At 34.6% G+C, this 22,391-nt stretch overlaps 2 protein-coding genes across 3 annotated transcripts; one reads left to right on the forward strand and one right to left on the reverse strand.

Annotated features, from left to right (window-relative positions):
- Positions 1 to 62: 62 nt before the first annotated feature.
- LOC120345075 (growth hormone secretagogue receptor type 1-like) lies at positions 63 to 22,229 on the reverse strand. 2 transcript variants are annotated; one of them, XM_039414464.2, is made up of 9 exons: positions 20,475 to 22,229; positions 5,982 to 6,110; positions 5,397 to 5,526; positions 5,127 to 5,255; positions 4,656 to 4,795; positions 2,540 to 2,688; positions 2,088 to 2,198; positions 1,795 to 1,933; positions 63 to 1,619 (listed from the first exon to the last, which is right to left on the reverse strand). In XM_039414464.2, exons 2-9 carry the CDS (start codon positions 6,044 to 6,046, stop codon positions 1,415 to 1,417), a joined length of 1,068 nt encoding a protein of 355 aa, XP_039270398.2. In that variant the 5' UTR covers positions 6,047 to 6,110; positions 20,475 to 22,229; the 3' UTR covers positions 63 to 1,414. The 2 variants fall into 2 exon arrangements, with proteins under 2 accessions (XP_039270398.2, XP_039270397.2); XM_039414463.2 differs by lacking the exon at positions 20,475 to 22,229 and adding an exon at positions 6,934 to 7,058.
- On the forward strand, positions 15,924 to 17,734 carry LOC120338280 (uncharacterized). The gene is made up of 2 exons (XM_078113174.1): positions 15,924 to 16,091; positions 17,010 to 17,734. Exons 1-2 carry the CDS (start codon positions 15,980 to 15,982, stop codon positions 17,732 to 17,734), a joined length of 837 nt encoding a protein of 278 aa, XP_077969300.1. The 5' UTR covers positions 15,924 to 15,979.
- Positions 22,230 to 22,391: the final 162 nt, after the last annotated feature.

Genomic DNA, 22,391 nt, shown 5'->3' on the forward strand with positions numbered 1-22,391 from the left:
ATGATCAAGTTTTCATGTTTATTACCATAATGTATGCTTGGGTCATATACACTGGTTGGCAATGAGAATGAATATGCGAGTATTATCGTTTCAAAAATCCGGTTTACTGTAACAAAGTTTTTGTAACAGATTCATTAGTCACAAGGGATCAGTCATTTATCATCGGCGTGAAGGTAAAAACCTTGTGGCGATGAATTCGCGAGAGAGCTACTGAATTTTCACTTATTCTCTTGTCGTTTGCGATTCCTTTTATGTTAGCGATTTTTTGGTCGAAACTATTGGAATTGCCCATTCTAAGAAGACTGCTCAAAGTATTGTTATGCAAAAAGGTGTCATCAACTAAAGGTGTAAGAGTACATTTGAATCTTATTGAAGGTCTCTGTTACCCGAGACTTCGCTTTTAACCTAACCCATACCAGATTTTGATAACAAAAACTTGTGCATATTCAAGCCTTCTTCAATAGTAACTAATAGTTGGGGTTACTAACTACCTTCCCTTGCTCTATGCTTTGCACAAGTGGATCTGTATGCGTATAACACAAGGATGCTGTAGCAAGAGTGAAAATTACTATTCCATTCAAGAGCCTTGCTGCACACTAACACAAATGTATATTTCTGTACCGTTTCGTCTTACCGATACCGCTTAGTAAACTTAATTCCTTTATTTATTTGGAAAATTCCAACCTGCACAAAAGTATGAAATCCCCACTCCGGAGAAGTTAGACTTTCGACTCCCAAGCCCGGGGTGTATAAAAATTTATCACCCGACTCCATGGCTCTGTGCAATAATCCCATTTTTTGGAGATTTTTTCTGCGAGCTCGTTCGTTTACCACCTAGAACAGTTGTCGATTCCGTAGTACTCGAAAACATAATTTATATATTGAAACAAGTAATGAAAACAAAATTTACGCAACAAAATAATATAGAAGTATCAATCAATCAAAAAAATATACCAATAAAGGTTAGCTAATGAACTTCAAAACTATTATATATCTACATAAATAATTAATATGCCTCTTCTAAAAATCGCACAGTGTTCACCAGCGCATAATACACGCATCTGCTTCAGCTTCTAATTGTATTAAAATAAGTGCTACTTCTGAAGAATGATATAGAAATGTTTGAAATGGCAAGAGCGAGAAGAAAAAGATAAATTGGTATAATTATATTTAGACCAGTCGACCTAAATATCTATATTGTTGTTTGTGCGTTTCAAACCTTTTTTACAGCCGCACGCCACTAGGTTTGAAAGCTCTCCATTGACACACACATATTGTCAAGAGATGACATGTGCCATGGATAACAAAGATATACAAATTGTTTTTAATGACATATATGGATTTTCTACTATTGTACATTGTTTCAAGGCTCAATTATATTAGATTTATCTTGGTTTTGTACAATCAAGTTTCTTTAAGATTCGTCATTTATGATCATTCCATGGTTGGTATGTGAAGCATTTGTATAGACCAGCTCTCTCAGAGGAGGCAATGCATCATCATTTCCACTAGAACTTGTAGAACCAATGGATGGTTTTCTTACATTGATTTTACGACAACATTTGCATAACACGATCAAAGCTGATTTGACGACTCGACACGTTTCATTTCTAATTTTCCTGTAAGGAAAGGAACATAAATAAGACTTTTCATTCGCCTTCTCGCCTATACGTTTCATTGAATAGCACGGTAACTATAAATTGCTGTCATTTTACTACTATTTTAGCATCTTTTTTCATATGAAACACATCTCGATGCAAACTGATAGTTGATATGGTCTAATAATTTACTTACGGAGTTGCCAAATTGTAAAAAACAGGATTCAGAGTTTCAGAAAATCTTAAACATATGTATACTGACATCCCGAATTTCCACCAAAATCGTTCATCAGCAGTTGTTTTGGACGAAATGTGCATACCGCTGATTTCGTATGCTGAAATGCAATAAATATTTTTAGGATAATATATGTAATACGTACTTTGGACTCAAATAAGCATCAATCCAGACAATTAATAAAGTATTGCCAACTGACGTAACGATTGCGTGGAGACCATGATTAAAATGCATTAAACACATATATAATATACCCGTGAATGGAATATATCCCAGCATGAACGACCCTGCTATCATAGACAGTTGAATTATTGCTTGTCGTTCTTTACGTCCGCTCTTTTTAATTTTGCTCTCGGCCCCAGCAGCTAAATAGGAACAAAAAGAAAGATAAAATTTACAGCAGAATACTTTAATCACAAAAAACTATACTGCGCTTACGATCTTAATTTCGTTGGCACCAATACACAGATATCAGAATTTATCGCACTCCAATGCGTTCCTCAACTGCCTATACCTAGTCAGGGGAATGCAATGCTAGTCGAAACGGAGTGGCCATCTATAACAAATTCGCATCCGATTGAAGAGGACTAATTATTTCAAAATACTATGAAAATACTATGCTAAAAATAAACAATGAATTTATTTCAGCTATAAGATTAGTTCTCTGGAATCCTAGCAACGTTATTTTCGGTACAGCATAACTTACGAATTTGTTTTTGGAGTTTTTCATTTCTTTCGTTTCGCCGTCTCGTCAACATAATTCCTATAGCTATGGTAAGTGAAATGATTGAAACAGTAGGAACATAGAAAAACAGAGGAAAGGCCACACTTTGATATGAAGAATATTGTTCGGCCCTGTAAAATGAGGATTATATTTATAACACTGTGCATATTTTATCACAAAGATCAATACATTAGTTACAGCACTCGATTCGCGGGCAGATAATTAGTTCTCGTAAATAGCGGTTTTTAGGGATAATTTTGGCAAGATTTTACTAAAATTCCGTAAAATAATTCACCATGACTATCCAGTTTTAATATATACTTTATTCCAGTTTTACACCTGATTTTATGCATTGGGTATTTAGTTAGTATAATGTTCATTGTTCACTATTTATTGACCGCAAGTCGATGTTGCAGTTAGACGCTGCCAATAAAGAAACTGTATCGGTATGTGTTTAACAAAACTTATGTGATTGGCGCAGTTAATGCGCTATAGTTGCATTCGTATTATAACGACAGAGGACCCCTTTCTTCAACAGCATACAACCAGCAAACAGTCAAAAATGGTGACCGTACATTTCAACCCTCGTACATTTGAACCTATGTGTATATCAGCGGGTTCAATCTATATGCGGGTGCTAAAGCCCATGGGTTAGGGTTAGTACGGGTTCAAATACTCGTAAAACAAATAAAATTTTCATATGTGCAATAGTATGCAGGTGCAATTGTCATGGGTTCAAATGTACGTGGGTTCAAATGTGATGGAACCGTCAAAAATATCATGATTACTTATAGGTTCTCGTGTTCATAGGGACGATCACTGCACTTCCCATGCATAATAAATAGAGTGTGGGAAGCTATCTTGTAACAATGGTATCAGATCAACACATCGGTTCTGCATATAAACTAATAGCTTCCTTAGGTGCAAAGATTTATACTTAATTTACCACAAAAACGTTTGCCTGAGCAATCACAAGTATTATTTTTTGTAGTATTTATGCATACATGATTACGATAATCAATTTTATAAACTGTATTTTGAGTGCCTTTCGTATTCTATCGTGGGCTGCTTACACGAATAATTCAGTGTTATGAATATTTAATTTTTTGTCTGTTAGTCTAATCCAGGGTAGTCCAACCCGTGGCCCGCGGAAGCAGTTCAAGTGGCCCGCGCTGCATTTTTCGAATTTGAATAGGAAAAATTAAGTAAAACTAATATTGGAGTGATGTAGTATGCAAAGATGTGATACAAACGATTTGTTTATTTTTCTGAAATGTGCTCTGCCATCCCAACTGGGAGGAGATAAAGGTGCCATAGTCGCTACGTACATACATAAATACATAATACATACATAAAAGCGAGCTACTTCGTGGCAGAAAAAATCGCAAAACAATCGAAGCCATTCTCACATTGAGAATTCGTTAAGCAATGTATTATTCGGGTTACCAATGTTTAGTGTCCGGAAATAAAAGAGGCGTTTGCAATAATAAACCTGTCAAGTCAGACAATTCTCGTCGTGTTGAAGATCTTGGGAACTCTATAGCAAAAAATTTAATTGCAAAAGCGGGAAATTTTTCATCGTATTTCTTGGCGCTTGACGAAAGCACTAACATCAAGTCTACTTCTCATCATGCGGGGAGTTAATGATGATTGTGAAGTTACCGAGGAGCTCGCAGCCATTGTCCCAATTAAGGGCACGACTATGGGCATTGATTTGTTGGTAGCTGTGATGAAAGTGATCAAGCGTCTTGGCTTGTCTTTGGCGGAACTTTCGGGAATAATCACTGGTGACGCCCTATGAATGGTTGGGAAACAACAGTTTTATTGTTCTAATATATAATTGTGAAAGTTTGGCCTGAGAATAATGTTTGTTTCTTCATTAACCTGTAGTCAGTGTAGCAAAAGTAAAACATAACTACCATGTTAAGTGGCCCGCGCACTTATTAGTAAACTACATGTGGCCCTTCGGCCTAAAAGGTTGGACAAGCCTGGACTCTAATAAGATCCGCTGCGTGAATATCGTACTACAAAGTATCCCACCATATACATGTATTGGTATGGGGATTCGTGATATTAGCACCAAAAAAAAACCGCTCACCATTCTGGTTCCAATGTACAAGCTGGCCATCTGGCATCCATGTCGTCGGTGTTTCTTCTCCTCTTCCCTGAATTATACCACCATGCAAATGGTATAAAACCAGTCAGGAACGCCAGTAACCATAAGCATGGTATTAGCATCTGAAAAAAAAGATATGCAATGATTAAAAAAAACTACAACACAATAACACACGATTTTTATTCTTTTATTACAATTTTGACAAATTGGGACAAGGTCAGTCAAAGAGCTCTAAGCACTGACTAGACTTAGAGGAGCACGAAACGTAATCATATTACAGAGGATTATTAAATTACCTACCTATGAAATAAACTATATATATATATATGCACAAAGACACGCATTTACAAATAGCTTCACTCAAATAAATACGTTGTATCACATGAATAAAGGGTTTAATTTATTGCATTCATTATTGAAGGAAGAAAATACGAAATAGAATTTTCCGCTTACCCTTGCGTGCTGTATTTTTATCTTGGTATAAATATGTGGCCATCGTATAGAAATAAGACGAATAATCGCAAACAGAAGAATATGTAGCGCTGTAACGTATGATGTCCACATATCCGTCGCCCAGTACAACTGAAAAATTACCAGAACTCAATGTTGACCGCAAAATTGGCCTGTTACCTTTTCTATTACAGAAAGGCCGCAGAGAATCCTCTGTTGGAGTGGTGTAATGCAATCTATATAATATATATTGTAAAACCGTAGTCAATATACCTTGCAAAAGAATGATGGAATTTGCCAGTCATCATATCCCCACGTTCTTCGATATAAAAATAACGGGCTAATCAATGCTGATAGTAAATCCGAGACGCACAAACTCAGAATGAATTGGTTGAAAACCGACCTAGAAATCAAGAAGATAAAACTTATGTCTTTAGTCCACTTTGTAATTTGTGTTGTAATGTATGTGGTGACATCGCTCATGCCGTCATAATATTATACTGCTGAGCCGGCAATATTCGACGTATATTTAGTATAATTAAATCAAATTCTATCGAGAATAAAATTACGATTTTCTATCGCAAAAAGAATGTTTTTTTGACGAGATCGAAACCTCATTATCTCTGATTTTTGTAGATAATAACCCACTATAATTAACCAGTTATTTTTTACAAATTTTTATTTTATTTTCATAAGAAACATCGAAAATTGAAGAGATTGTTATGTTTTTCACGTACAGTGATTCGCAATAAATAACTTAACTATTAATAACACAAACGATAATGCAACAGAATTGCACACGAATTGTAATATTGATCTTGATTTGGAATCAGAATTGTATTTTTAGATTTCACTCACGAGAGACATCGGGAAGTTGAAATCACGATTATTGTTAAAAGATTTCCAATTACACCGATGACCATAAGTGGTAGAAGTATACTGGCGCTTACAATCACAGCAGCTTCGTTGAATGGTTTTGTGTATACTCTGAAAAAGTTCATATCAAGTATCAAGATAATTTTCTAAGGTTAATTGCAAAAATTGTTAAACAATCTTACCATTGCAGATTTACAAAAATGTATCGCTATTAATATGTGCAAAACATTTTTTATAAACATGTACAGTGTTCTGCACTGAAGAGCTGCAATCATTTTGCAAACTATAAGTTTTTTCGTCGCGATTATAAATACAGTTACCGACAGAAATTTACGTGTGTTAGAAACAGGATATACACTGACGCCACAACATCTAATATAAGCAGCATTTTGGATTTTTTTTTCCAATATCTAACGTGTGGCAAAAAAATGATTACAATCATTTGATATGAATTTCCAGCGTATTTTTTTATTAATTGTTAACAATAATTCTTCAAGTGTAACACGTAGTTTCAGAAGAGATAATTGGCATTCAAACTAATGCCTTATATAGTCATTTTATCAACGAAGACCAGTAATATTTTTTATTACTGGGAATAGATTAAAAATAAATTTCTCCTTTAATTAAATATTCGACACACTTGACTGAAAACGCGTCCGGTGACGTCATTTAGTTTAATAGTTCAGGAAACTAGTACACAGTCTGAAGTGATCTATAGTTTCCGCGACGGTTCAGAAATGTAGAGATTAAGCAGCATCACATGATTACATGAACTTCAGGAATTTTGCCATGTTCTATTTTTAGTTTGAGAATAGGTTTCGGAGACAGAACTGAACGGAGTGTCCAACCAAATATGAATGTTTTTCATTTATCTGCTGATGAAAAATTCAGTAATAAATTTTACTTTTAGGGCGATAAATATCTAAATACTCACTTCGCAGTCTCATTTTGAATAACATTTGTTATCGATGTAGTGTTCAATATAAGCGTTGATTCCATTGTAATAATTGCTTACTCCCAAGTTATTTTAGGGTCCCTTTTTAATATTTACTTTCCACTATTAAAGCAAATGTTTTCAAAAAATAAAGATTTAATTGCAGTTATAGAGAATTATTACCATTTTTATTTTGACACTATTTCATAGGTTAAATTGATGGCTACTTATATTCTTAATAAATTTGTCCCAGTAGGGTCTCAACTATAAGGAAACTAGGACCCGTAAGAAGTTGACACTTTAAACTGATAAATATATCAATTGATACAAGTATTAGAACAAAATTAAATTTTTACAGACACAACTGTATTAGAAACACCCAAATTACAGGGATATCCAAAAGCGGCTCTATCGGAACAAACTATTATGGAATAGAAATTTAGTTGGCAGTTTGGTAACCCTTCCTACACTGTATGCTTCCACTAATAAGAACTATATGACTCGCTATTCAAGTTGTATGGCAATCACAAAGTTATGTCTATACAGAGATTTTCGATTATTAAACTTTTGCGAGTGGTGTCTTTTGGTGAAATTACAGAGAATATCGACAGCCGGACCTAACGCAATGGCTCCAATATTACTATCTTATCTGTTTCTTATCACTCGCTAACCTTGGCATACATTACTTTGTCAAAGATGGGACTTCGTCAAAAGTGGAAAATACCTACGCAAAAAAAAAATCCGCGAACCTAAATGCTTCACAGACGAACTTAACTTTTTCATTCACAGCGGAATAATATTACTTTTTGTATTTATAGTAACAGAAGACCAAAAAAAATGTGCAAAAAAGGCATCGCGTTTACACGTATTTCATTGTCATGAAAACGAAATAATTTTATTCATGCGGTCTCTTCAGATCTTTTTCGTTGATAAAACACGTATGCCTACTTGAGATCAATCCCGCGAATTTCAGAGAATAACAGTATTAATATTCATTGTTTTAATGAAAATTACGCGATTACTAGATACAAAGACTATAATGCGCTTTTCAGTAATTATTTTCTACTACGCGATTTATTTCGAAACGGCAATATGGCATAAATAACTTTTTTCTACTTCTTTGTCATACATCAATAATGACAAGGCATTTTGTTTCGACGTTCCAACCAATATATCGATTAATTTTATATGGAATACAAGATAAAATAATCAAATTTTTGACTGTTCTTCGGTCATTTATATAGTTTGCACTGCAATTCTAATTCATGATATTTTCGGCGCTCCAGAAGTGTGTGTACCAACATGGAGGTAACTAATTTAGTTTGCCTACTCTCCATCAAGTTGTGTAAAGGAAAGGATTACTATTGGCAGAGGGTATTTGCATTTGGCTAACACAGACAGTCCCCGAACTCATAATAGATCTAAAATAAGAAAAATCGGAATGAAATTAGGGCCCAACCTGGTACACACACTACGGAGGTACCATATTTTCAGATAAAATAGAATAAAATGATTTTCCAAATATTCAAAGAATTTTCAAATTTCTTGGCAAGCAAATAAAACTAATTCAATCGAGTCTATAGCTATTTTCTTTGCTTCTGACCTCTAGAACAGGGGTTCTCAAGCTTTTTTCAGGACGACCCCAAAGACAACTTTCAAGTGTCCAGTGCGACCTCAGATCAATATATATATATTTCATGAAACTTTAGAGCTTCTTTCACGGGACTTTTGAGTTTGGTCATGTGGTGGTGTTGGGTAAAATAAGCTAAAGCCAAACAGTGATGTCATAATAAGCACCTACATTTTCTATAGCATAATCATAAAGCGATGCTTATGGGCACGTTTTACAGTAAGCCATGGTACAAACTGCTAAATTTAACATGATTTGTCAAATCTCAGATGATTTGTACATCCATCCTCTACCATACCTCAGCGACCCCATGACCTGCTTGCGATCCTACCTACTTATCACTCCGACCCCTGGTTTGGGAACCCCTGCTCTAGAATATTCATGTACTATCGCCTATATATATATAAGCTTTTTTTGCTTAAAATGTTGTGTTTACCGACAGACAAGATAGGAAAACATACGCCAGATAACTGGTGTTTCAATTTTTAAACACGAGTTATCTGGCTTATGTTTTCCTATCTTGTCTGTCGGTAAACACAACATTTTGAATAAAAATTGTCAACTCCACTAGAAGTTTGATAGCGTTCAGTTCTTTGGGTAAATTTTAAATTATGCTGCTGACAAAAAAGAAGCTGACCATTCTAATATCTTATTTGTCGAACTTATTCTAATTTCGGTACAGTTTTGTGGAGGAATGAAAATACCACGAATCGATATTCCTTTTCCTGTTTTAATTCCAAAAATGAGTCCAGGATCAGCTTAAATGTCTTATACACTGTCAAAGCATATTTTGCTACTTTTCTTCCTTTTGGTAAATTTAGTAATTTTACAGCACCTTCAAACAAACTACGTAAACAACATGTTCCAATGCCATCCCGCACATGGAGAATCTCATACATGGGAAACTATTGTTGTATTCATATGTAAAGATCAGAAAATTATTTTACATTTTATTTTGCCCACAAAAACCACGCCTATTGAGTATTTGATCCATGGAATCTTTTAATCGCCTAGTTGTCACATTTTTACATAGTTTGTATTTTAAGGCATCAATAATTCAGTTCAAAATGACTATCTAATGTTAAATAATGCAAAATACAACGAACCGTTTTGATATATACTAGAATCTAGTATCTAGTAACTAGATAGACTAAAAAGATTTCACACTTAATGCAGATTTTCTGTAGACTGGTGTGTATTAGAATTACGATTCAAAGTCATTGAACTGCTAAAGTTATTTCGTCATAGAAATTCATGGTATATCATATCAGAAAGAGCGATTTTGCAAATATGATATTTTACAAAATAAAAATTCATTGAATAAACCGCATTTCCTCTAAATAATAAGCTCAATAATTAAAAACCAATACAGTTGGGGATGCAATTTCCTCATACAATTTTCAATTCCGTCAAAAAACGTTCCGCATAAAATATTGATATGCAAAAACAAAGATTTCCTCCCATCAAAAGATAAAAATATGTAAATATATGGAATTGTTCCATTACCTGCAAAATTTATGATGTCTTAATTTTTCGAACAAAGGGCTCTGGCGTTTATCCGAAAGATGGCATTCTGAAGGATAAGTTCAATACTATCGTTGTGAACTCAACATATACTTGCGATACGTCGTGTTGTAACTGCCAGTTTTTCACGCGGGGCGCGGGGTGACGAAAAAGTTATTTGTGACATTATTTTCTGATATTATTTGATTCTTTCTAACGCTGTACTATAGAGTAATTTAAGGAATTTAGTTTTAAAGTTATCAAAATTTGACATTCGGAACATCTATTATGAGGAACATAAAGAATCAAAACATATTTTAAATAATAATAAGATTTCTTAAATATTACAAACAAGATCCAAATCAAGGAATTGCGATGAAGAAATAGAACTGCTAAAAATGACCAAGTTTCACTAGTTATTGACCCAATACGAAAGTTTCAATTTATACACGCTTTGGGTTTTACAACAGATATTGTACTAATGCAAGGGTGAGCATCAAAGTGTTTCATCCGATCTACCTACCTGCCTTTGAAATTATAGTTTTATGGATATTAAATTTAGGTTGAAAAATAATCGAGAAAAATAGTGAATCGTCGGCTAAAATAAATACCGTAATTCCCGACGACACATATACTTCATACTCACCCAACCGAATTAGTATTCCGAGGAATGAAGATTAACAGAAGCAAAAGCAGAATCAAACATACTAGCGGTCTAGGCTAGGGAATTAACACAAGCAGCTTTGAGCCTGACTTAAACAAGCATTTGGAAGGCTGCTGTAGGTTACGTCAGTCCTGTTAATCATTGTGCAACTTGGCACACTGACTGTTTGTACATTGGCTGTTACGCTAGTTATTTATGAATAAACCGTTAGTTTCATATTGAGCCTTCGGCCTAGTAACCAAGTCTATTATCTGTAACTGCCCGCCTAGGAAAGTAATTGCCCACCCCTGCACTCATGCATACTAACGTTGTAAAAGTCACAACGTTTCCCACGCAAACTTCGGGGCTTTAGCAATTAACTACAATTTCAAATTAACACAGAGAAAAAAATTACGCGCCCACGGCGTGAAGAAAATATTCCGCCAAAGTCAGGGGAAAGATCGACGATATATCCATATCCACTTGATGACTTCACGGCGATCTAATCTCTAAAGCGGGGGTGGTCCGAAAACCTTGCCCGACTAGACTTGTGGGCCATGTAAGTGTGACGTAAAAAGTTACATTTTATGAACAATATTTACAGTGCTACAAGAGCAAAAGTGGAAAAGCGGATTGAATTACACAACGGGCTGGATTTGGCCCACGGGACGTAGTTTGCCCATGCCAGCTCTAAAGCACAGGAGTGAAGAATTTAAGCATGCACAAACAAGACTAATTGTGATTAGAAAAACTGTTTTACAGCTTAATAAAACAGATTTCAGACAATGCTATGTTTTAATAAAATAAATGAACGAATTGGTTACTTGACTGATTTTCATCCTATTTTACGGTATCTAAATAAATACAGACATTTAAATTCGTTTAATAAGGCGGTGATTGACAGTTTTTGAATAAAATAATTTCTTCGTTGACTCACGATTTTAAAATTGGCAGACAGGTATGATTTTAACTAATCAATTTTACAAAATATATCTCATACGCTGTCAATGATGATGAACTATATACCTTAACGGATTGTTTTCGCGTAGCCTATACTTCCGGGTTCAAATATATAATTGATTTAATGCGTGAAGCGGCCCAGCTGAAAAGCTTATCAATGCGGACCAATATATCAGTTAATTAATTTATTTTGACAATATATAATATAATTACTAAGATAATACTAAAATGCCAACAAAATCGAAGTAGTACAAAGTTTGATATTATAATTTCAGATTCGTTGGGAACGTGGTTCTGAATAATCACGGAGGGTCCGGATTACAATCGTCAAAAGGTCTTAACAGTCTTTCTGGCTGATAATTTCTGAAATCATCATACAACGGCTCTCTCATTGCTTACAGTGTTGACTAAAGAAAATACCATCACAACAGAAATTCTAACTTATTCTATACGTATAAAATATATATGTTACACTAATGTATGACATGCGTACTTCACAGATTATCTACTTTTCTGAACAAAAATATGAAATTGAAATAAAAAAAGACCTCCAATACACTCGTTTCATACTGCTAAATATATATACTCGAATACACTCGCTTTCTATCATTATGTACAGGTTCTTGTTATGACAGTATACCTATACCCTTTGATGGCCTCCGCCCTTTTAACGCCCTTCCATCGCATATTGTTATTAACAGTCAGGTTAACTCAGGTTTTATAGCAACAAACGAACTTATTTGATAATTATCAACAGGATTTAAGTTAACATATACATCGAATCTATAAGCAGATTTAATTAACATTTTCAAGAAACTGCTAAATACCTTCAAACTTTTTTTAGATAAAAACTGACTATTTCCATTGACTATTTTGAATATAGAATATTACCAAAGAATTTCTTAATGCTGATTTTACTTATCAAATGTCAGTTTATTGTAACTCCATTAGTCTCGTTCGTGAATTGCTAAAAGAGTTCATGTTCATGGGAAAGTACAGTCATTGATAAGAATAACACATTATATCACGACCGGGTAGTAAGTACATGTGTGAGCTTTCCCTTGATCACAATCTATAGCTTATTCACGAATCAGGATATAATTGTTATGACGAAAATAATAAAGATTTATTTTAATGGGAAAATAACAAAACATTATATTTTGTTAAAACACTTTATCTTGCATCCCTATGACAACTGCTACATACTTATATCTCGTAATTGAAAAGTGAATGATAATTTATTTAACAGGTTTTACGCATTGATCACATTTCAGGCACACATACATTTTATTCTCATAAGTGCAAACTGCTAGTTTTTCACGATAAACACTTATTCTGGCCTCTTATGACCAGATCACATGTCCTTTATCACGGGGATAATCTTAGCTAGGGTGAAAAAGGCAGGTATGCCTCCGAACTCATAAGAATAATTTGGGATTAATTTTGATAGTATCTAAAGAAAACCAATCAATCATCAAAAATTCACCATAGTTTAAAATCTAAATAATATAAATAATTGAAAAATTCAATTAGGGAAAAAATTCATAATTTAGTCACTCGAAGGAGAAAATAAACATATAACGCCAATTTTATGGACATTTGGCAAACAAAATTGAGATCGCACGCAACAACTCGCATTGCTTCCAACTGTATAAATATATTTTTCTTACTTCAAGATGCAAATAAATACCAACATTTACTCTACCGCCATCTTCACGAATGAAATATTGTTAAAGTATGTAGAGTTTAAAATGCCACATAACTTCCTAACCATCTACCTCTACCTAATTTCTAGATTAATGTCACAGCGAACTCGTCGATGGTACAGACATTGATAACAACATATTTCAAATCTAAACTGCACATTGCTCAAATTCAAAATATGGCTCTCCAGAATTGTGTATACCAATATGGAGGTAACTAACTTTGTTCGCCTACTTTACATCAAGTTGTGTGGAGGAACTGAAACCTATGGGCATACATGGTCATGGCAGTATACATACATTCACTTGGCTAACACAGACAGTACCCTGAAATATTGAATATCGGAATAAAATTACGGCCTATTTTGAGTATTTAGTTTGCAAATTTCGAAAAATAATTTTATATTTTCAGCTGCCAAATATGCAAAAACGCTTTGGCATTGCGCAAAGTTTTCCTTCATTTTGCTGTATGCCTATAGGCTACAAACAGAAGCATATACCTCACTCAGTTGCGGGTACTCAAAGCGAACTTCCCTTAGGCAAACCAAGGACATGATATTTTGTAAAGATAAGATTGACATTTATTACGAGTATTTGTTATGTAATTGCCATTTAAACCAATAAATAGCAATGCGTAAAAATTTTAGTATGAGCACCATAATATAAAATATAAGAAGTATATATCAACTTATATTCTATCATATTAACCAGATTATTTTATATTATGAACATTTTATACTTTAGAATACTTTAAAACAGATAATGAACGAAATCTTAAATTGAATTAATTGATTTCCTTCTCATGAAAGTCGACGGCATGATACATTCGTCTTGATGATTCATATACACCCGCACAATAAGTTGTAAGATGTGTTTTTTAAAAGTATCAGTCACGTAAACTGTACATTATAAGATGAATGGCTGTAGACGTAAAATTTTATATCAATGATTTTGGCTAATTAAAGGAAGGAACATGCTAGACATGACCTGATATAAATTGTTCATCTTCAATAAAACTATATAAAAAGTTGGAAATACCAACAGAAAAACGATTCATATATCGCCTAGCAAACAACGTTGACACGCGTGTTTCGTAGCCATCATCATCCCATACATGTATTCCTCCGCCATTTTAAAAATTTTAATGGCAGTAAGTTGTAATGATTACAATTACTATAAAACAGCACCTATTTCTAATCTAAAATTTTACCAGAAACAGTGTTGAACTTATTGTGAAGTCAACTGTACTACAACCTTGTACTACTCTTGTCGCTACTGTTTATATTCATGCTTGTTAAACAGTGTGGTTGACCCTAACAAAGGCAATATATTTTTATAATCTCCATATCGTCTTGCGTCATCTTGAATTTGTGGATATAAAAAAATCAATATCCATAAAGTCTTAAAAAATTTTGAAATTGCAAAAGATATTTGTCTGTAACATATATTGTTTTGACCCTTACATATGTAATGAGTGAAGTAAAAATACTTGAACAATTACTGAATAAAAAACAGCAAACTTGGTTAGGATATATTATCTTTCAGACCGACGGGATTCATAAGAATATATTTTAAGTCTGTCGCGTCGGCCGGGAATGTATTCATATGAATACCAAGATTGTATTATTCCTATTTCATTCGCGGAATGTGTGATTTATCTACGAGTTGTAGATCTACGGAATGTGTGATTTATCTACGGGGTGATATATGAATAAATGTGGTATGCTTAGTTGACCGACACGAAATTGCCGACAATTCCTCCAGTTACACTTGGCCCAGGCATGGGTGAACATGCGATGTCGGATTTTTGTGTTCCCCTCGACCTATGACTATCAGATTAAAGGCAATTGTGATTATAATTTAGATGTGAATGACTGATACTATTACATTTTAGTTATGGTGGCATATTGTAGAAAATACCATATTTAATTTTGAGAGTATGACGTAATGATTACGTCAAAATTATACCATTGGGGAACACTTTGTGATTATCTTGAAAAACGCACAGCTGAGTGTAGTTTACTTCGTGTTGTGCAATGTTGAAGAAATATGTTTACGACGTGTTGTGCAATGCGGTAGATAAACGCTGCTCTCTCTGTGATAATAAAGAAATAGAACACTTTTTGATTATCTTGAAAAACGCACAGCTGGGTGTAGTTTACTTCGTGTTGTGCAATGTTGAAGAAATACGCTTACGACGTGTTGTGCAATGCGGTAGATAAACGCTGCTCTCTTTGTGATAATAAAGAAATAGAAAAAAAATCAGGAAAGAAAGAAGAACGTAGAATCGGCTTATAAAAACTAGTGTTCCCATTGTTATCACAAAAATTGAAATAACGCATATCTCGAGGACAAAATAATTTTATAATCTTCAATTTTGGTCAATATAATATAGTTAACGATTGGTGTATCTGATTCACGCAAGTTCGATTCATTTATTTTGCGAATTCTTTAGACAGGGTTTTATTGGGAACACTGCGGGCATCAAGCGCTTTACGACCTGCTGATGAGGGCATTTTCTCTAATCAATACTTTTTACTTCTTTCTGCTTTGAGCAAGGTTAGTCGCATAAAAATATATCTGTTGTACCAAATCTGTTGTATTAAAATGGAGGAAGAGTTTCAGAAATATGAAGCAGAAATTAACAGTGGGAGTGAGAGCGTGGAAGATACTTCAAGTGAAGACGAGGAATCTCATTATATTTATGATGACCTTCTGGGTGAGTGAAAACATAATACTTCTTTTATCAATCAATTCCAACCTAAAAGCCGGATGGCATATATATAGTAATTTTATCTATTTTTCAAAATTGAGACTATAATAAGAGTTAGAACTTGATGTTTAAACCAGACACGGGCAAAGTACGGCCCGCGGGCCAAATTCGGCCCGTTGGGTAATTCAATCTTGCCGCCTAATGCTGCTGCCTCAACCAATCTGAAATCAAATTTTGATGTTTTAGCTAATATAACTCAAGGAATTTGCTGACGATTGCCACTAATTCGAGTTTGGCCAGAACTTATTGCTTTCCACCTTTGCTTTGTAATACTATAAATATCGTTCATAAAATGTAACTTTTTACGTCACATTTTTATGGCCCTAAGTCAGGGGTTCTCAACCCATTTTTCTGTTAAGTACCCCCTGAGTCACAAAACATTCAATGCGAACCCCCAAAATCACAAAACAATCAAAGCGAACCCCTTATCCTCCACCCAACTAATCAATTCTAATAAAGCCGCGCATTTCACATTGTGGCGTCACAATCACAACAACGCTACATCAAGGAAAAAATACGCTGAGTTTCAATTGGCATGCATTTTCATCTTGTGGTTACCTAGTTTTCCTTTGTTAGTTAAAAGAAAAAAAACACGCAAAAACTCGACTGCCATCCAAGTACCCCTGGAAATCGTCTCATGAACCCCTGGGGGTTCGCGAACCCCAGGTTGAGAACCCCTGCCCTAAGTAGACGAAATTTTTGGCTCTTTGTTTAAAAACTGTGCCCACCTCTGCTTTAAAACTTACTTGAGGTTTTGCTCGCTCCCTCAATTCTATAATAAGTTTTATTTATTTTCTTTTTATCAATCATTTCATCATCTATTGCTGATTACGTAGTTGAAATAAACTTATACTTATATTCTAGGGCCAAGAGGTTCACCTTCAGTTCAGCCGTCTTTTTCATCTGTATACACCACCCCAATCTCGATGGGACCAGCAATAAATTTGGGATTGGATTTATTTGCTCAGCCATTTTCATCGGACTCAGATGAAGAGTTGAGTCAGTTTACAACACTCCAACCCATTCGGCCTGCATCCTATGCATATGTGGAACAGCAACAGAGCCCACAGCTGCAATTCAATTATCCCACAATCCAGACTTCTTCAGACATTCCTTCAACATCCACGACTACACCACGTGTAGGAAGGCCCCCTTCGAGAAGATGGCGCCGTGGTCGTCCTAGGATGTCTAGAAGTCCTCAATATCAACAAACCTCACTGATCCAAATAGGCCGTGGTCGTCCTAGGATGTCTAGAAGTCCTCAATATCAACAAACCTCACCGATCCAAATATCACCAGCCACAACGCCAACCCATCCAGTTTCAAGTCCATTGCCATCTACCCCAAGATCTTCAGTTTGGGATGAAAATGAATCCGAACATCCTCCACAACCTATTCCATTCACAGGTCAGTCTCGGCATCACCTGAAAGGTGACCAATCTCTCCATTATCGGTTCTATTTCAATTTTTGGATAATGATTTTTGGGATAACATCACATCCCAAACCAACTTGTATGCGGAACAAGAGAAGCAAAGAATTGGAGATAGTGCGACCCCACGAAGTTATGTCAGTGAATGGAAACCAGTAACAGTGGCTGAAATAAAAGTCTTCCTTGGCATCATATCAAGATCGCAACAGGAAAAGTTAGTGATGAGTCCAACACCACATATGCGGTTGTGATGCATCTCATGAGGAATTATCTAGGTGTCGGACATGAAGTGTATACTGATAGATACTATACATCACCCCAACTGTTTGCTGAGTTGTACAGACAAAAAACTGTCGCGGTCGGTACATGCCGAATTGATAGGCGTGGCCTACCAAGAAGTACGATTCAAAAAAAACTCGAAAAAGGGGGGATAGTTTCTTCCAGAAAAGGCTCACTGCTTGTTTTGAAGTGGAAAGACAAGCGTGATGTACTTATGCTTTCCACAAAACATATAAGCGACACTAAAACAGTTCAAGTTCGTGGGCCTGGGGGATACAAAGATAAAGTGAAGCCTGTCGTTGTTCAGGATTATAATGACAACATGGCTGGTGTTGATAAGTCTGACCAGATGTTGTCTTACTACAGTTTTGAGAGAAAAACCAAAAAATGGTGGAAGAAACTTTTTTTCCATCTTTTTAATCTCACTGTTGTGAACTCTCACAAACTTTATACTATGGCGGCTCAAACAAACGACGATTTGAAGAGACTGAATCTTCTAGAATATGTTGAGGAAATAGTCAATAAGCTCACTTGTGAAGCTCATTCTGTAACAACAAGCCAAAGCCATCAAGTTGCGTCACACATCAGGCTATCCGGGCGCCACTTTCCAAAATTGAATGCTGCTAGTGCTGGAAGACATCATGTTCAAAGAAGTTGCCATGTTTGTAGTAAGAAAGATAGATCGAAGAGAAAAGAAGAGGGAGCTGGTCCCAGCACTAAAAACAGGAATTGGACTCACTATCATCGCCCCATCTGCATCGTGTTCTTACATGTCGATCCGTGCTTCGAATTGTACCACACAATGGTGGAATACGACAAATAGGAAAGCGTTTGCATATAGATTTCTTCATTTTACGTTTTTTCATATATTATCTGTTTGTATATATTGGATTTCTCATATTTTAGCAGTGTTGTTTTTTGTATGCCCCCTTTTTTTAATTCCTCTTATTCAAAACACTGTTCAATACATCATTACACTGCTCATATTTGAAAGCTGTTAGTTTATTTCCGGTGTACGTTTTCTGCATTATGTTTTTGTTTCATACAAGTTTATATAATTTTTCATTCTATGTTTTTCATATTCAAAAAATTTTTCATTCCATGTTTCTTCATATTCAAAACATCCACTACACTGTTAGTATTCCAAAGCTGTGTCACTTTATATGTTCATATTAAAAAATTTGCTTGAAACACAATTGTCTTTGATAATTCAGAAGGGGGGAGGGGATAATTCTGAGCTGGGTTCGTCGAAGAAATCTTGAATTTTTTTTCAAACCTGGAGTAGGCAGCACAACACGATTGGTTCTTAGGCTCTACATCTGGGTAGACTAAATTATCTTATAATCTAACAAGCATAAAATTAATGGGCCTATAATTTAATTATAATTAGAAAAATGGCAACAAAACGCAGAAAAGTTGATGATAAGGGTTCAATGGCACCGAAAATACTCTAATGGAACTTTTTGAGATGCAATGTAATGAGGAAATAAATCTATATTTATTTGAGAGCTGTATCACTGCTTGGTTTTTATTATAAAAAGTAACATCCATCCGTTCAGTTTTCAACTTTGTACTAAAAATATATGCGGCCCGCCAATGACTTGCAACCCTTAATTTTGGCCCGCGACCGACAAAAGTTTGCCGACCCCTACTCTACATCTTCAGGGGTCAACATTGTTGTTTATTACATCTTCAGGGGTCAACATTGTTGTTTATCGGCCGCAACAGTATCATAAATACTGAAATAACATAGCCTCTCACTGGCGGCAAAAAGCATCGACACCCCCATGTTGAACAATCAATATCTCATGAATGGTCGAAACTAGAATTTTTATGAAACTTTCTATGAAAAGTATTAGTTTATATCTTCAATTGGACGGATTTTCACAGCTGTAAGTTGAATATTGGCGTCTTGAGAATTTCAGATAAATACTGCGGTTTTTGCTTCTCAAAGCCAAAAAATCGTTTTCTGCCCCTGTTCAAGCAGTAATTTCTCCAATACGGTTCAAAATAATTTGTTTCTGCGAGTTTGCCTCTGCAGAATCAATCATGAACTACAAACTAACCAAATATTAACCGTATGCGCCCATCCAATATTGCACAAGTAATTTTGTAAGAGCGACACTTTTTGAAGCCGCGAAAACGTAACTTTTTATTTTACAAAATCACGTTGAGTTTGAGCTCTACCCAAAGACGTCTCACGCGCTCGGTCGCCATCTCGAGGGTGGATTATTGTAGATAATGATTTTCTGCGCTCAGGGATAATTTCACTAAGTTTATGGGGTAGATGTTACGGATTTTGTGGGTGTTTAAATATTTTGAAATTTTGGAATTTATCCGGCAGCTTGCAGCTATTTAGGCTCATTATCTCCGGTGACATTATTATAGTAGTTTCGCATAATAAATTCCTTGCTAATTTACTGGTTTCCTGAAGTGATCCACAAATAGCTTTAGTTATATTGAATAGAATGTTGTTTGTTTTATCGGAATTTTATGACAAAAACCGGTAAAGCATTTTTGAATTTCTTTAGCGAAAGGTCGACATCTTTTTTATTCAGAAAAAGACCACACCAAGTCCTGTTTAAGACAGACAACATCTTTTGTATACCAATGTACTTACCAACATTTGAAAATAAATTGGTTCACCGCATTCATTCTTATAATTGTTCAATTGAACCTTGTTGAAGTCGTAGTGTCGTTATTGCCGTCGGAAATAATGGCGGCGAATTTATTGTAGTCGAAGAGTAATCAATACTTTGCCAAGCTTGAAACGTTCTTATTAATAACTGGCTAACATTTGAATATCTCTATAAAGTGTGACGTTATACCATATCTTGTGCATAGACGATCTTTTTGCAAAAGTACAGTCACTAACATCAAAGGTTTTTACCGGATTTCACGATTTATTTAAAGCATATATGAAAAAAGCCCTTATTAAAATAATAGGAACGATTTAGAAAATTTCTGTCAAGAAATATTCATCCTTAAATATTCATTTGTTCTCAATCTCATAGTTACCCTCAAAAATAAACTTCATATGTTACGACAAATTTATTCAGTCACATCTTTCATGTGGTCAATTAAACAGATTTTGTTGCGAACGAAATCCAATCTCATATATTGTTATGAACTATCATCAATTGAAATCATTTTTATTTTGCTCATAGCTTGATGTATTTTATCATACAATAATTAAATGTAAGAAGATGTTCACGTCTGAAATCGACTTTAAATCAATGACCATAATGCTAATTGTGTCTGTTTCAAAACACATAGCTTTTCATATACATCGCAATTCATATTGTCGTAGATTTTACAATTCATTTTTGACTTTTAGGTCAATATATATTTATTATAGACCTATTGATAATTCAATTTATACATAAACAATTGGAAATAGTTCAGCTTTCTCAGTTGTCATAACAATGCAACAATACTGGGAAAAAGTCTTGTTCTGATCAATCCACAGTTCAATTCTTGAATGGTAATTTGATTCTTTTTGAATGATAATATTTAATAAAATAAAAATTAAATAAATAAAGAGAATGTTAACGAACAGGTTTGCTTCCAAAAGAATACAGATCACATTTGCAAACAAGGTTCTTTGAGAATTAGATTTCTAGTTTATTCTCACTAGTCACTACAATAAAAAATACTTTCACGAATGTAAAACAATTATTCTACGTTTGAAATATAACAGGAAATCATCACTGAGAACTTTAATTGACTATGATATTCTAAATTTAAAAAGAAATTGAGTATTTCTTCAAAACGATCATTTTTGCAAAATATATTTTAGGAGAGTCTACTCAATATAAAGCAAAAATCTCAGAACTCAAGAATGGTAAAACTCATTCAATGTAAAACTACTTAAATAAGCCCCTAAAAATTTGGAAAAATCTCCCAGCACAAATTTGATTTCAGCAAAGACGATTTTTAAAGCTAGCAGGAAGATCTGTGTAACTTAGAGCAATCATCCCGCAACTCTATTCATAATTTAGGCAATTGATTTATAATAAATCACTAATGCCTTATGTTTAAATAATACAACGGCTAATAAAATGAATAAATAAACGATTAGTCTATGAATGAGTATATCACGGACGAGTAAAAGATATATGAAGATTTATTAGTTAATCAATTAATTGTGTCTTAATATATTTAATCTCAGGTTAAGCTCAAACAGAACTTAAATCATGACCGGGACTAACAGACTATCTTCAAATGTGCAAAAAGAACTTTTTTGCTAGAAAATGGGCGCTCTTTTTTATATTATAATTCTTTTAAACACCTATTGATCTTATCACATCGAAATGGTTTCATTAGTTTGGGTACAATGCGGGCTGTCACATGTTTATTGTCAGTGTAATTTATGGGTAAAGAAGTACATTATATCTTTTTATCAAATTTTCTAACTGCTTCCCTGATGTTCAAATTGACTGCAGCTAGCCCAAGTTATGCAGCAACCGCCATTTGTGGGTTTGTATAATCCAAACATTGATATATATGAGTTTAGTAACTCCTGGTATTCCAGTGA

This window comes from Styela clava, chromosome 5 (assembly GCF_964204865.1).
Source record: "Styela clava chromosome 5, kaStyClav1.hap1.2, whole genome shotgun sequence".
In the NCBI taxonomy this organism is placed as follows: Eukaryota; Metazoa; Chordata; class Ascidiacea; order Stolidobranchia; family Styelidae; genus Styela; species Styela clava.

Excerpts from the sequence above, each read along its gene's own strand:
- LOC120345075 (XM_039414463.2), bottom strand. The coding sequence starts at position 6,998 with ATGGAATCAACGCTTATATTGAACACTACATCGATAACAAATGTTATT. Across the intron at positions 6,111-6,933 it reads ATTCAAAATGAGACTGCGAA|AGTATACACAAAACCATTCA; the intron begins GTGAGTATTTAG and ends GAACTTTTTCAG. Across the intron at positions 5,256-5,396 it reads TTCCATCATTCTTTTGCAAG|TTGTACTGGGCGACGGATAT; the intron begins GTATATTGACTA and ends GTAATTTTTCAG.
- LOC120338280 (XM_078113174.1), top strand. The coding sequence starts at position 15,980 with ATGGAGGAAGAGTTTCAGAAATATGAAGCAGAAATTAACAGTGGGAGT. Across the intron at positions 16,092-17,009 it reads TATTTATGATGACCTTCTGG|GGCCAAGAGGTTCACCTTCA; the intron begins GTGAGTGAAAAC and ends CTTATATTCTAG.